The sequence below is a fragment of the Erpetoichthys calabaricus genome, chromosome 8 (assembly GCF_900747795.2).
Source record: "Erpetoichthys calabaricus chromosome 8, fErpCal1.3, whole genome shotgun sequence".
Taxonomy (NCBI): domain Eukaryota; kingdom Metazoa; phylum Chordata; class Cladistia; order Polypteriformes; family Polypteridae; genus Erpetoichthys; species Erpetoichthys calabaricus.
The window spans coordinates 19586021-19603168 of NC_041401.2; the positions used below are offsets into that span (position 1 = coordinate 19586021).

Genomic DNA, 17148 nt, shown 5'->3' on the forward strand with positions numbered 1-17148 from the left:
AGACTTTTTAGCAATCTCCATTCTGTTTGTACAGCCTTGACATCACATGCATTCTTCAACTAGACTTCTTTATACCAGTTGAAGTGTCAGTCTCATTTTCTCCAAAAGTGGTTAAATCATCTGGCCATGAATCGTAACAGGAGATTGAGAAGCAATGCATGATCTCAGACCCATGTGAGTTTCTTTCCTGTGATTACCCCTCATAATTTCAAACTGGCTTTCCAGTTTCTTGACTGTAACCTACACTGTTTTCTCAACATACAATTGAAGGTTATCTGTTAAGATGATAAGACTTGTGCCTTTGAGTTGGATCTTCTGAAAGCTAATCCCTGTTTTGGTACTACTCATTTACTTTCCTTGTTTTTTAGTTTTCAGTCTATCTGAGATCTGTGTGTTATCCTGTGGCACCACATTTTTATCTTGAGCTATTAATCCAAGTCAGAAACTGCAGCAACCTTCCATTCCTTAATGGTCTGTCTGATGTGCCCTTGATTGTGAGAACACAACTCTCAGAAGCTGCTACAGTTTGAGGCAAAATCAAAGAAGATCTACTCCAATCATGGAAATGAGTGACACCACAGTAGACATAAAATTGATAATGAAGTTGTTCTACAACCTTTTTAAAGGAATTTTGAAGAATTTTATCTGTCCAGTGTTCACTTTGTTAGCAGCAGATGAGGGCACACATTTATGCAGCTCTGCTCCAGCTGGGGCAATATGTGTCCCTTGCGGTGGACAGGATAAAAGGTCACAGAAGAGAAAAAAGTGACAAAAGAATTATTCCTAGATTCTGTTAAATAGATTTAGCTCAATTTTAGCCGTCCAGTTTTGTAAACAGAAGAGCATTTCAAAAACAATGGCTCTGCATTGGAAAATGAGTGTCCCCTCCAGTGGATGGGATGGAGAGGCACATTAAATTAATATAGAAGACTATCTACAGTCTTTAAGAATACATTTTGAACAATTTTAGCTATACATTGTTTATTTTTCAAAGACTCAGCTATGAAAATTAGTGTCCCCTCTAGTGGAAGGCATACAGTGGTGTAGTAGATATGATTGTACAAGACTTTTTAACCACCTTAGTGTTGCATTTTTTCTCAAAAAAAACATATAAAAAGCAGTAAATGTTTCAGCTTGAAAAATTATAATAGTAATATGAACAGCACACTGCACATGTGTGAGTGACGTGAGCATCACTTTCAGATTCACCAGAATCATTTTCGGTTTCACTAACCATTTAAATTTCATTGCCTAAAGACAGATTCACTATTAGAAGATATATCTACAGCATTGCCCAGGTAATGTTCATGCCTAACTCTTACACAAGACACGCCTATACCGTTACACAAGTAATGCTCGACACTAACACTGTTAGCACTTTTACAGCCCGAGTAATCCTCAGGTCTTAGGTGAGATGTGTCTATACCAGAGGTGGGCAAACTTTTTGACTCGTTGGCCACAATGGGTTCATATATTGGACCGGGGGCCAGACCAAGAGTAGATGGATGGGGCGTTTGTGTGAATTAATATAAATTAAATTTAAATTTCATAACATTAAAGGTTTAGTTTAATTCAAGGTAGAAAAGCATAAAAAGAGTTATTGTACCAAAACTTTTTGCGCAATGTTTCTTTCATAACATAGTATGTATAACACACTTTCAATTTTAGTGGAAACAGTGTTGTTGGTCTCCCTTTTTTGCTAAGGCATTAAAGTCTGGAGTTAGCTTTGTTGTTGCAATTCTCAGGATAGATCTGAGGTGTTGGTCAGTTAACTGGGATCTGTGACGGATTTGTTGATGTTCATGACGCTGAACGTCTGCTCACACACGTAGGTCAAGCCAAACAAGGCCAACATCTTCTGTGCCATCTACCGGAGGTTTGGAAAAGTGGCTTCTTTAAGTGAGGCATAGAACTCTTTTAGTGCAAGAGAGTGGAAATTCTCCTTTAAGACGGCGTCAGATTGAAGATCGATTAGTTCCAATTGCACTTCTTGTGGTGCTGTTTCTGGGTCTTGTGACGGGACAGGCCACCAGCTGAAGTGACTTTTCAATTTTTTCAAAATTTGAAAACCGACGGCAGAATTCTTCATGAAAGTCATTCAGTGATTTGCTATATTTATTCACTTTTTGGATGGCCTCTTTCTGTGTGGCTAGTGTGGGAAAATGAGAGAAGTTTTTCTTTGAAATTTGCTTGGAAAAGAAAGTCAGCTTGGATTTGAAGGCATTCACATTAGTATACATGTCGTGCACATACTGATCATTTTCCCTGTAGCTTGATGTTTAGCTCATTCATGTGAGAAAAAATGTCTACAGGAAAATGCAAAGTCACACAGCCAGTTCTTGTCGCTCAGCTCTGGAAAATCATCAGACTTCCCCTTTAACTCCAAAAATGTACCAATCTCTTCTTTGAGATCCCACACTCGTTTAAACACTTTGCCCAAACTCAACCAGCAGACACGAGAGTGGTAAAGCAAGTCTTGGTGGTCTGCATCGGTTTCCTCCAGAAATGTAATGAACTGACGGTGCTGAAGTCCCTTTGCTCGTATGCAGTTAACAAGTTTTACAACTGGATTCGCAACATGATTAAGCTGTAATACAGATTTACACAAAGATTCTTGGTGTATGATGCAGTGAAGGAAAATAACATCTTGGTCAGGGTTTTCCTCTTTCACTTTATTCTGAATTCTTTTCAGCAGTCCCACATTTTTGCCAGTTAAATTTGGAGATCCATCCGTAGTGACATTAGCAAGTTTACTCCAAGGTAGCTTCATAGTGTCGATGACAGCAGACACCCGGTCATACAAGTCCTCTCCTCGTGTTTTTCCTTTAAGTGGCTTCATGGCCAAAAACTCCTCCGTTATTTCAAAATGGTCACTAATCCCTCAGATAAAAATTAAGAGCTGAGCTGTGTCTTTTATGTCTGTACTTTCGTCTAGTGCTAGCGAATATAATTTAAAGGACTCTGCCGTATTATTTAACTTGCTGGCTATGTCTTCATCAATCAGTTCTACACGGCGAGTCACTGTCCTACGTGATAAACTGAGTTTTTCAAACTTGTCTTTGCTCTCAGCACACAAAAGACCTGCTATCTCTATCATGCATTCTTTCAAAAACTCGCCTTCAGAGAGGGGTTTGCTAGCTTTTGCTAATTTGAATGACAGCATAAAACTTGCTTTGGTACTTGACTCTTGAATCGCAGTTTGTCTGTGAAATAAATTTTGCTGAGCCTGTAATTTAGTCATCAACCTCTGAGCCGTAGCCCCCTGTTCTTGGGGTGACTGCTTGCTAGCATAGTTAGCATGCTTCGTGGCAAAGTGACGGCTGATATTATATTCTTTGAAAACCGCAACAGTTTCCTGGCATATCAGACATACAGCCCTTGATCGGACTTTGGTGAAAAAAAATTTTGCTGTCCACTTCTTCTTAAACACTGCATTCACTGTCCACTTTTCTTTTCTTTGACCCGCTCATTTTGGGATTCTGCAAAGAAGTTAAATATTCCTAGTCACTGAGGGCAGATAACACCTGCAGTGACACTATATGACAGTGGGAAAATAGTAACATGCTTATAGCGCAAATGAGCACGATCACCACCAGTCATCAACTGAGACGGTGCAGTGAGAATCGACTGTCACTGTGCAGTCAGCAGTGTGTGTGTGTATGGGAAGAGCTCAGCGTGCACGGCCTGAGCTGATCGGACTGCGGACTCTAACTACCAGGATGCAAAGCATCCTGAAGTCAGTTAGACATGCATCCCTGAGTCCCGCCCCACGCAGTCCAGCGGAAGACACTGGGACCGAAGACATCGATACCTGTAAGTGTCCCTCTCAGTATGTGTACACTCGGCATACACAAAAAGAAAAAAAACACCAAATGAGCAGGTACTGATTAAAGGGCAACTTAGGAGCTATTTCTTTATATAAAAAAAACAAAAACAAACGAGCAGCTCTGCGGGCCGGATAAAAAAGTCAGCCGGGCCGTATACAGCCCACGGGCCGTACTATGGGCTATACTGATGCCCGAGTGACACTTGGGACTAACACTATGGAGGTTACAGACGCTGTGCAGCATTTTAATTACACAGTGTCCAACGTTTAGTCAGTTTTAATCTGCCATGATCAACTATGCATGTAATATACAGGAAAAAGAGTTTTATAGGATAATGATGGCTGCTATGAAAATGAGATCCTCCCCCAGTTTAAAGGGGTGGTCGTGATAGGCAAGGGATTTTTATTTTTTTTTGATAGAACTTAAACTGTTTTATTCACACTGTTTTAATCACTCATATGACAGAAGTCAAATTTGAGTTCCACAACAAAGCCTTTCCCATAGAAATTGCTTTTTTTCTCTTTTTTCACCCCAGAAAAATACTACCTGAGTAAATGTTTAAGAGCAAGGCACCACGTATTGCTTGAAAGTGGATTAGTACATTTATTTCAACAATTTGTCTTTAAAATGTCTTTGTACAATTGGGCATCAAATAATGAATTATTAATTATAATTATTACTATTATTATTTTTTATACTAAATCTTATTTTCCGTGTTTCTTTGTTGACAAGCTCTTATTGAAGAATTTGTCCATCCATCCATCCATTTTCCAACCCGCTGAATCCGAACACAGGGTCACGGGGGTCTGCTGGAGCCAATCCCAGCCAACACAGGGCACAAGGCAGGAAACAATCCTGGGCAGGGTGCCAACCCACCGCAGGACATTGAAGAATTTGTTGGTAACAAAATATAGTGCACATGGCAAAACGACTAAAGGAACAACTAACAAAGTGCCATTTATTGATACCATTTTAACAAAGTTTACTGTCTGCCTTCAATCACAGAGCACCCCAGTAAAATGACAATAAAATGTAATACACCTTTAGCCTCAAAACACAGACTTCATCACTTCGCAGTGCATGAGGAAACAGCAGGCAGGCAGCTGTGTATGTATGTTTACTGATGGACCAGCCTGCATTTTGCACGGACCATGAGTTAAATCAAAAGAGAAACGGTATGCATAGATGCATAAAAACGAGGAGATCCATTACAATCACACCTTAGTGTTCCTATGCCAAATCAAAAGGGACAACTGAATTCCATGGTGCAGACCTCTTCATAACAGGGGACCTACATAATGGGCAGATTAATTTCAAGTGTTTTGCATGTCTTCCTTTTGTTTTGGTGACCAGTTTTGTCCTGCTCAGCCCTTCATTCATGTTTCTGGCACAAGCGTAACCAGCCTTTCATTGAAATTCACCATTTGGAATACACGGCCACTGCATCAGCCGCGCCAAATACTTAGAAATATTTTTATGTGCACGTCTCCAAGTCTGATGTAATTTTCACTTCATGTCCCATGTATCCACCACAGACGCACAAACTGTACAAACCACCCTTTATGTGGGTCACAGTTATCCAAGGAGAGGCCGTACTGACACATAGATTAATGGGATATCCGCTCAACAATTATAAAAATGGCCTTTTGCATCTGTTACAATATAATTAGTTTAATTTTCAGTGATTTCATTCGCCACTGGTGAACTAACTAAAAATGATGATTGCCAAAACCTAAATGTGACCATTTAGTCACAGTCTGGAGCCCTTACGGGACCACGGGCTGGGCCACTCAGGAGTTGCTTCTGGGCCATATGTGTCCTGCCGGCTATCATTTGACTAGGCCGGTACTAAGGCATCAACCAACTTCACAGCATGTTTTTGACTATTAGTTAGTTAGTTCATTGGAAGAAAGACAGTTGAATATGGGGAGAACTTACAAATGACAGACATATTGCGACCCCAGACAGGAGGTGAAGCATTCTGTAAAAGATGCCCTATATACCATCACACTACTGTTGAACCAGCATGGTTTATACTTTTTTAATTAGAAAATGTTATGTGGGATTGTTGGGAAGAATGATAATCTTTAATTGAAGAACTCGCAAATATTTTAATCAAATTGCTCTTTCTTTCCTTCTTGTTCTGATTGTTGGTGATCTTCCGTCCAGGTTGACTCAATATTTTCTCATTTTTTGTATACTGTAACTTTGTGTACTTTTAAATTTTAGCTTTGTCATGTTTTAATTTGTCTTTTTATTATAATGTCATTTCATTTGCTTTGTAAGACAATTTATAATTTTAGTTGTTCTGAAAAGCAATTTGCATTGTAAAGATTAGCATTAGTGACCACTTAGACCATAGGTAATGGGCCACGTGTTGTCTAAATTTGGGTCGTGCAGAGTCATGAATCACAATAGTACTCAATGGAAAAGGGTAACGTATGGTTTACATATTGTCTTGCAATGATTTGGCAGGCAGCTTTAGCAAACACCATTGTTCCGCAGCAAGCTGTGTCGATTCTCTTAGAGGGACACCTTGGAAGACAATTAGTATCAATTCTCAAAGGGCACCATACCCTCATTGGTGATTCTCCAAGGGTGACCACCACCCTGGGATTCAGAACGGTGGAGATTGCCCAAGAGTGACCAACCACAGGATGACAATCGCTTGCAATTCTGGATCCCAAAATCACAAAAAAGTCACAAACGTAAACCAACATGGATGTAGAATATATATGGCATGTGCATTGTACTTGTTAACATTTATTAGACTGTAAATAAATAAGTGAAGTGGTCAAAAAAGAATCAAATGCCTTAACATTTTGTTGTTATGTTACAGCCGGAGTTTGTTCCCCGGCGTATGTTTAATTTGTGCCTTCTTTGTTTATTACTTTCTAGTATACATAGTATAGAGAAAGTATAGTAACCGCAAAAAAAATCATCCTTGAGATTTTGGTGAATCTCCATGTTTCATTCACTCCTAAACACTTTATGACCATTTTTGCAATTATGTCTGTGTGTCTGTATAGAAACACAATAACTTGAGAACTCTTTGAGCTAGATAAATGAAATTTGGCATATGGGTGTTATATCAAAATGTTAGTTTTCTATCAACTTTTGGGCAACCCACGTCAACCGGAAGTGTTACTTTACTTGAACACATTTCAAACTTTTTAAAATAAACTGGTACACAGTTTAAATAAATAATTGATTGAAATTGTGTGTAGTAGTTTTTCATGTGAAATTGCATTATAAGAAGAGAAAAATAATTGGAATTTTATATCGTCATTAGTTAGGGTAAGAAACACATAGATATAGAATTTCACCTTAATTGGATAACCGAAAATGATATCTTAACTGGTATATGCACTATTACATATGCTTTACAACCATTATATAAATAGAAATAAATAATTTATATTTTATATGATCATTACTTATCATTAGATATAAAATTTGATCTTGATCAGGTGACTGGAAATGGTATATTACTGACCACAAAAAACAATCAGATTTGAAATTTCAGTTTGATCAGATTACCGGAAGTAGTTCTTTTCCATATAAACTTGCATTATAAACAAAGATAAGTGATTGAAATTTTGTAAGAAACACACAGATATGAAGTATCATTATAATCGGACAACTGGAAGTGGTATCTACTTTACCTAAACAGATATAAGGAAAGTTGAGTGGAGAACAATTCATGACTTGGGATCAGGGCACCACCAGTGCAAAGCTTGCTCAGGAATGGCAGCAGGCAGGAGTGAGAGAGGCGAAGACTTTTGGAGGATGGCCTGCTGGGTGTCAAGAAGGGCAGCAATGAAGCCAAGAAAAACATCAGGGACAGACTGATATTCTGGGATTGGACTGCTGGGGTCAAGTCATTTTCTCTGATGAATCCCCTTTCTGATTGTTTGGGGCATCCGGAAAAAAGAAAAGGTGAGCGGCACTACCATCAGTCCTGTGTCAGGCCAACAGTAAAGCACCCTGAGACTATTCATGTGTGGGGTTGCTTCTCAGCCAAGGTAGTGGGCTCACTCACAATTTGGCCTAAGAACACAGCCATGAATAAAGAATGGGACCAAAACATCCTGGGAGAGCAACATCTCTCATGCATCCAAGAACAGTCTGGTGACCAACAATGAACAATCCAGCATGATGGAGCACTGGGCTCTTGAAAACTAATAAATTTAAATTACAATATTTGCTTCTTTCTTCAGAATCGGTGTAATAATGTCGCTGTTAATCTGACCTAGCAGATCAAACTCCAGCCATACAATATGCAGCAGTCTAGAAAACACTGGGAATCACAAAAAGCAATGCAGCTACCCTAATGTGATATGAAAGCTGGAGAAAAAGAAAGTGAAAAAGCTATTGACAGATGTAATCATCATGAAAAACAGCATCTGGTGGTCCTAGGCCAGCTGGCTGATTATGTCTTTCCTGGCAAGTAAGTAGTTGGAAGTTCACCAAACATATCCCTGTCATGAATTCAAAATAATTTTTCAGTTATTTCACGTTAAAATGAATTATTTACTCTTTAAATTCTTCCAACATTTGGTGTTGTTTTTGTGAGCTTACCTTTGTGGTTTACAGTTGCTGCCACATGATTTGTGTGTCTCTGCAGGTTACAGCATATATTCGCAACATTATTATAGATGGCACCGTGCAGCCCTCACCGTCCAGGTTTTGGGATTCAACTGTCAAACAAAAAGGTTTTTCCACAATTTCTTTTGTGTTAGGATTGCTTTCTTGAAGTGAGGATTTTGAATTTGATATCAGGTAATTTTACTCTAAGTTTGCAGTCCTTTCAGTAGCAATCTTGGCTTCTTTTTCTGACCACTCTTTTTGTTTCCTGACTGTACTCAGAAAGTTTCAAGTTCTTCTGACAATCAGTTTCCAACTTGTCGCATATTGTGATGGTAATATTTGACCGGATGGTCCAACTCTGTCTATATCTGTGATATTTCTCCCAGCTGAGGGCCAGTCACATGATTTTTAAATGTCATTTGGCCAATCTGAAGATGAAAATGAAATGACAACAGGATCATAATTACTGGTAAATAAACCGATCTGCCACAACATTTAAATCACTAACAAGGGAAGTGAATAACATTGATTGTCTTGTTACAGTGGCATCTAACAAGGCCTGGCATATATTAGGTAGCAAGTGAACAGTTACAGTAGTCCCTCAAGGTGATGTGATGGAAGCAAGAACAATGGGCAAGCATAAGAATCTGAGCAACTTTAACAAAGGCCAAATCGTGATGGCTGAACGAATGGGTCACAGCATCTCCAATGCAGCAGGTCTTGTGGGTTGTTCCTGGTATGCAGTGGTCAGTACCTACCAAAAGTGGTCCAAGGAAGGACAACTGGTAAACCAATGACAGGGTCATGGGATGAATACCAACGCTTATTGATGCTCATGTGCACCAAAGGCTAACCTGTCTGGCTTGATCACACAGAAGAGCTACTGTAGCACAAATTGCTAAATAAAACTTAATGCTGCCCATGAGAGAGAGGTGCCAGAACACACAGTGCATTATGGCTTGCTGTGTGTGGGGCTCCTATGCTGTCACCTGTCCACCACCTACAATGGCCATTTGAGTGTCAGAAATGGACCATGGAGCAATGGAAGAAGGTGGCTTTGTCTGATGAATCAAATTTTATTTTAGATCATGTAAACGACTGGGTGCGTGTGTTTCGTTTACCTGGGGAAGAGATGGCAACAGAATCCCTTGTGGCAAGAAGGCAGCTGGCAGAGGTGGTGTCATGCCCTTGACATTATTCTCCTGGTAAACCTTGGGTCCTGGCATTCATGTGGATGTTACTTTGATATGTACCACCTACCTGAAGATTGTTGTAGATCACATACACCACTTCATGGCAGTTGGTACTCCCTGATGATAGTGGCATCTTTCAGTGGGATAATACGCCCTGTCACTCAAAATTGTTCAGCAGTGGTTTGAGGAACATGACAAAGAGTTTAGGGTGTTGACTGGGCCTCCAAATTCCCAAGATCTCAATCTAATTTTGCATCTGTGGGATGTGTTCAAAAAATAAGCGCAGGCCATGTAGGCCCCACCTCGTAACTTACAGAACTTAAAAGATCTGCTGCTAATGTCTTGGTGCCAGATACCACAGGACACCTTAAGAGGTCTTGTGGAGTCTGCACCTTGGCGGCATGAGGGGGATTAATGTAGTATTAGGCAGATAGTTTTAATGCTGTGGCTGATCGCTATGTAATCTGAAGGGCAGAGTGAATATATAACAATATCCATCCATCCATTTTCTATACCCTCTTATCCAGGTCAGGGTTGCTTGGTTGCTGGAGCCTAACCCAATGATTTATCAGAAGCAAGGTAAGAACAATACCTGGACAGGACTCCAGTCCACTAGAGAATAAATGCATGCACACATCAGGGCCAATATGGCATTACCAGTGCACCTAACCTGCATGTCTATGGACTGTGGGTGGAAACCAATATACAGTTAAGTCCATAAACATTTGGACAGAGTCAACTTTTTTCTACTTTTGGTTCTGTACATTACCATAATGAATTTTAAATGAAACAACTCAGATGCAGTTGAAGTGCAGACTTTCAGCTTTAATTCAGTGGGGTGAACAAAACGATTGCATAAAAATGTGAGGCAATTAAAGCATTTTCTAAACACAATCCCTTCATTTCAGGGGCTCAAAAGTAATTGGACAATTGACTCAAAGGCTATTTCATGGGCAGGTGTGGTCAAGTCTGTCGTTATGTCATTATCAATTAAGCAGATAAAAGGCCTGGAGTTGATTTGAGGTGTGGTGCTTGCATGTGGAAGATTTTGCTGTGAACAGACAACATGCGGTCAAAGGAGTTGTCCATGCAGGTGAAAGAAGCCATCCTTAAGCTGTGAAAACAGAAAAAACCCATCCGAGAAATTGCTACAATATTACGAGTGGCAAAATCTACAGCTTGGTACATCCTGAGAAAGAATGCAAGCACTGGTGAACTCAGCAACACAAAAAGACCTGGATGTCCACGGAAAACAACAGTGGTGGATGATCACAGAATCATTTCCATGGTGGAGAGAAACCCCTTCACAACGGCCAACCAAGTGAACAACACTCTCCACGGGGTAGGCGTATCGATATCCAAGTCTACCATAAAGTGAAGACTGCATGAAAGTAAATACAGAGGGTGCACTGCAAGGTGCAAGCCACTCATAAGCCTTAAGAATAGAAAGGCTAGATTGGACTTTGCTAAAGAACATCTAAAAAAGCCAGCACAGTTCTGGAAAAACATTCTTTGGACAGATGAAACCAAGATCAACCTCTACCAGAACGATGGCAAGAAAAAAGTATGGAGAAGGCGTGGAACAGCTCATTATCCAAAGCATACCACATTATCTGTAAAACACGGTGGAGGCAGTGTGAGGGCTTGGGCGTGCATGGCTGCCAGTGGCACTGGGACACTAGTGTTTATTGATGATGTGACACAGGACAGAAGCAGCCGAATGAATTCTGAGGTGTTCAGAGACATACTGTCTGCTCAAATCCAGCTAAATGCAATCAAATTGATTGGGCGGCGTTTCATGATACAGATGGACAATGACCCAAAACATACAGCCAAAGCAAGCCAGGAGTTTATTAAAGCAAAGAAGTGGAAAATTCTTGAATGGCCAAGTCAGTCACCTGATCTTAACCCAATTGAGCAGGCATTTCACTTGTTGAAGACTAAACTTCAGACAGAAAGGCCCACAAACAAACAGCAACTGAAAGCCGCTGCAGTAAACGCCTGGCAGAGCATTAAAAAGGAGGAAACCCAGCATCTGGTGATGTCCATGAGTTCAAGACTTCAGGCTGTCATTGCCAGCAAAGGGTTTTCAACCAAGTATTAGAAATGAACATTTTATTTCCAGTTCTTTAACTTTTGAGCCCCTGAAATGAAGGGATTGTGTTAAAATAATGCTTTAGTTGCCTCACATTTTTATGCAATCGTTTTGTTCACCCCACCGAATTAAAGCTAAAAGTCTGCACTTCAACTGCACCTGAGTTGTTTCATTTAAAATTAATTGTGGTAATGTACAGAACCAAAATTAGAAAAAAAGTTGTCTCTGTCGAAATATTTATGGACCTAACTGTAGATACATGAGATACATGGAGAATAGGCAAATTCCACACATGTACCCGGGACGAGAATCTTGGTCACTTTAATGTGAAGGAGCAGCACTACCAGTGTGCCACTGTGCTGCCCTATAGACAATATGTAGCTAGTGGTACATACTGTAATTCCCTACCACTCTTTTTCTTAATTTTGCAACGTCTTGCAGTCTTTTTCATTGTCATATATACAGTAGTTGTTACTGCCTTGTCATCAGTGGTACTGATGTGCTTATTGAGTGAAGGGTGTCAACAAATATACATATTTTTTTTACTATTTTTTTAAATTTATCACAATGTTTTTCCTCCTTTCTTTTCCATCCTCCTCTTATCCCTAGTCTGTCAGCAAGAAAGCAGACAGACAGATTAGATAAGCATACCATTTTTCATGAATCAAAGATTGATCATTTTCGTTTTCAGAAAAATCTGGATTTGCTGTAGAGCTCTTCTGCCAGCTGCTAACGTCACTGCCTGAGACAGCCTCCTCTGCATAGAACATTACGTCCTTATATCTTGGCAACTTCTAGAGGAAAACATGTGTGATATTTGTAATGTTTAGGAAGCACTTGACCTTAACCTTCATGCATCATTTCTGAGAAAAAAAAGCCTCAGCCTCTGACAATACAGAATCGTAAAACACAGCAGGCCACTTATTTGTTGTTATTTTTTTTTTTTAGTTTGTGGTTTAAATACATGGAGTGTGCCAAATCATACACACAAAATGTTGATCATAAATCCTTATAGACCCTGTGCACAACAATTTCCCTTTTATAATAGATTTGCCTACTTTCCCACTGAGGAACATTACACTGTCCTAACATTTTACTATGAGTTCCTAGGTATTTGTGACTTGAGCACTTGTGTCACTGTTTGTTATACAGCACCCTGATGATTTGCAGGCACTATGTGATGTGGTCACAACCCGACTCAACACAGGGAGCCAAGCAGACTTCCTTTTGTTAAGGTAGAGTTTTTTCAAAAAGATTAACAATTTCTTCCAAAGGTTTGTAGTAGTAGGGTGTTGTACTGTGTTAGCCATTATGGATGCAATGAGAAGTGAAGAAAAATGACACCTTTTATTGGCTAACTGAACAGATAACAATATGCATGCTTTTGAGGCAACTGAGGCCCCTTCTTCATAGGAGTCTGAGTTGCCTCGAAAGCATGCATATTGTAATCTTTTTAGTTAGCCAATAAAAGGTGTCATTTTTTCTTCACTTCTCATTACTTCCAAAAGTTTGGAAAAACGTAAACATTTGAAAGTATGATCACAGCGTAACTCTTAAGGACATTTGGATTTTTTTGAAAAAATACGTCATTGTTAATTATAGTTACAATAACTCTATATGTGTCCTCAGAGGCGACCTTAGGGGTGTGCAAGGCCTAGGGCTGACCAACCCCACGCAGGGCCTGTTATGTCAAATGCTGTTACCAGTATGTGTGGACTGTGTAAACTTGTACGCGAATTTAATAAAAATAATGTTAACATACACCGGATTTTCTCATTACAGTATTTAGCTAAATTTTTGCAAGATAACACACGGACTTTATGAAAATATAGCTGGAGAATTTAACTTGACAAATCTGCTCGAATGGCATATGTGGACCTCAAAGCGGGGTGCCCTTAGGCGTGGGGCCTGGGGGGGTCGCCCCACTTGCCACCCCCAAACGCTGCTCCTGTGCGTCCAACAAATACCGTAAAGGAGTTCTTGAAGAAAGTAGATGAAGGTTGGGCCTAAGGAGCAGGTAGTACATTTAATGTCTGTTTCTGTGTATATCTACAAACCATCAACACATCTAACCTTAGTTGAAATTTACAAAGGTAAAATGTGCATTGAGCAATCAATACAAACTGTCCAAATTGTAAAATTATAACATGTTGTGCTATTAAAGAAATGTAAAGGATGCTAATATTGGGTGCAATCATACAACACAGAATAAATGTCCTACTTTTCACATTAGCTACTGTTCTTTCTAATCAGTGACAGTTGTTAATATCTCTCTATTATAAAACAATCTTGGAATGCTTGGAAGGAGACGATACGTGATTTTCTCGGAGACACTTTAACGTCCCGTGAGACAAGGCAGTGAGACAAAAGGACAGCTGCTGTACAGCCTTTTAAATGATCGACGCGCAGCGTGACATGCAGAACATGCAGCTCAACAGCAGCAAGTCAGCAGCTGATCTGACCGCATCTCCTTAGCTTGTGTTCAGCCTCCCCCCCAAACTTCACAGCGTGAGCGGCAGAGATGCAAAGTTTACCCTAGTTTACTAAATATTAATCTGAGTTACTACTCACACCTGGGCACGTATAGAGTTTTCTCTAGTTTAATTCTTTCTCTTCATGCAGAGTATTACTCTTGCAACTTTGCTGTTCTCCTTTCATGCTTCATTTTCAGTATTCTAATTCAAGAGCTAATGTGGTAATGTTAAACTATACTAATCTGTTTTTTTTTTTGTTTTTTTGAGAGGAGCTATTTTATCCAAAGTCTGCCTCATATACAAGTTATTCTTTGCAAGTTCATCCACATTTACTCTAGCCTTATAGTTTAGGTTTCAGGTTCTCCGAATACTAATAAATCATAAAGTTCTGTTATTATTTGCATGTCTCATATTTGAACATTTACCAGCAGAGGCAGGAAAAGAATCGTCATTGTTTGCCTGCACTATGATCCATTGCAGAGCGCAGCTGTCATAAGAATGTGCCATTTTCAGGCTAAAAGAAAAAAGCATCTCAATTCATTAACAATTTTTTTTATCGCTGTTCCATGAAATGGTTCCGTTTTCAATGCAAATAAAATTTTACTAAATTAAGATGTTGTGTTTTGAATTGACCTGGTATAATACAGTCAAGAACAGATTCATTTTCAAGCTATTTTAATCTAATTTAGGGTACCAGAGCATTTCCTGGCAGAATCCTGTACAAGGCATACTATCTGGTGCTTTTGGCGGTACAATATGTGTTCAGATTTTCACTTCCATTGTTGAACATTTTCAGTCAGTCATTGAACAAGATCTTGGGGTTGCTGGAGCCTATCCCAGCTAACATAGGGTGCAAGGCAGGAGCAAACTTTGGACAGGCAGCCAGTGCATCACAGGGCAAACTTGCACACACCAAACACGCACTATAATGAATTCAGTGTCACCAATCCATCTGACCTGCATGTCTTTTGACAGTGGGAGGAAGCCAGAGGAACATGCAGACTCTGCGCATGGAGGACCCGGGACACAAACCCAGGTCTCTTTGTTGGGTGGCAGCAACACTACCACTGTGCCACCATGCCACCCACATTGTTGAACATGCATGATATAGAAGAAGGGCCGAAGAAGGTGTTGCCAGTCAAAAGTAGAAATAAAGTTCACTTACTTAGGATTAGAAAAATGTACAGTGTGATTACAATCTAGATCTAAACCACATTCAGATAGGACTTCAGGTATAACGCTTATACTTTCAATCAGCATATTATTTTGGGCAAAATGCAGACGTGCATCAGTATGATGTAGCATCTGATTTGTTGTTGCAATGAAAAGACAGTCTGTCCAGATCTTACAGCTGTACTAGGAAGATGTTTAATTGACACAAATTTGTAGAACTGCCATCCAGCCATCTCCTTATGATTGTGCCTTCTAGGAATAAATTTAGAACACTGAGAAATCAATGATTCTTAATGACTAACTTGAAACTTGGAAACTCAGCAGCACATACACTGGTGTCTTTGGAAACATTTCACCTATCTCCTTCTTGGTTTTGTAAGGTGCTGGCTATGTGTATGTCATCCACTATACACCTCTCACTTCAATAATATTGATTTGTTGAAATAAATTGTACTGCATGTTGCAGCCTTACAAATGCTTACTTACAACCATGTAAGCTATTCTGCGTTAAAAAATTCTATCTTAACACTTAATACTTGACAACTTTTTTTGCCACAAAATGCTGATTGTGTTCCCACACCCTGGGTCCTTCACCGCAAACCAGGTTTTGCCAAATAAAAATCCATCAGCACACACTGAGTTCATGGTCTGTGGGCACCGTCAGCAAATCAGGTTACATTTACAGCTGTTCTCTTACAAAACAGGTCAAGGTAACTGAGTAAAAGACACAGTTTCTTTTGTTGAATTCATCATTAATACCTTCCAAGAACTTCGCAGGTTCAGTTGTTTTGAGCAAATCTACAAAAAGTCTGAATTTAGACTAAGATGTCTCAAATAAGTTTTTTATATTTCTGATTTGTAAAGTAATGGTACATTTTTCTTGTAGAGATTCTGGACCATTCCTGTATTGCTGTGATTTTTCATCACGGGCAGTTGAGCTTATCAAGGTAAGTCTTCATATGTTCTGTTAAAAAGTTAAGTGTAGTGCAGTGGCAACCTTTCACATCAAACGAAACCATCTTTATTATAAAGTATATACTGTACTGTAGTAATAGTAGTAGTAAGATAAATGGTTGCAAGTGAACCAGTAATTACTTGACTTCACTCAGTCATCAATTTTGTTTTTTTTTTTGTTTTTTTTTGCTTGAAATATCTCTGGTGACTTTCTATATTCACATAGCTTGAGAATTTTCTGAGTTACCTCTTATAATGTCACACCTTCCCATGTCATTGAGTACAGTGTTTCCCATACTTTGTTCTGTAATGGCATACTTTTTGTAACCAAAAGCATCCCAAGTCACACCATTATCTTACTAACCGTAAGCACATTATATCTCATACGTGTTCTCAACTGCCCGAAGGGTCGGGACTACCGGAAAAGCCAGTAAAAAAGCAGCTCCAAGATCACTAGCACTTAGTAAGCACTTCGCTGGCATCTTCCAGCTGCTTTGCTTCATTTCCTGCCTCTCTCTCTCTCTCTCTGAAGCAACTCATATGCCCACTACCTACTGGTCCTGTTAGACTCACGGGCAACCAACACACCCAGGGCAGATGAATTTTAGCATCCTGGAGACACGTCCAACATGCTCTAATTGCTGTAGCTGCAACATAGTGATCACAGAACTGCTTTTATGCCAGCTTCTCTAGGTAGTCCTGTCCTCCTCATACAGATCTCAACCACCTGTGGAGGTCATCTCTCTCAGGTTCATACCCAAGAGCGCTACACTATTATCTCCCCGGCACACCTGGGTAGCTCTCATGGCACACCACTATGCCACAGCACACTCGTTGGAAAG

General features: G+C 39.7%; 1 protein-coding gene across 3 annotated transcripts in view; it reads left to right on the plus strand.

Annotated features, from left to right (window-relative positions):
* Positions 1 to 17148, plus strand: part of mettl8 (methyltransferase 8, methylcytidine) — a 144166-nt gene that overhangs the window by 49842 nt on the left and 77176 nt on the right. For all 3 annotated transcript variants that reach the window (XM_028806308.2, XM_028806307.1, XM_051930677.1), the window contains one exon: positions 16239 to 16299. In XM_028806308.2, the coding sequence (XP_028662141.1) occupies positions 16239 to 16299 (61 nt within the window). The remainder of the gene's footprint in view (positions 1 to 16238; positions 16300 to 17148) is intronic.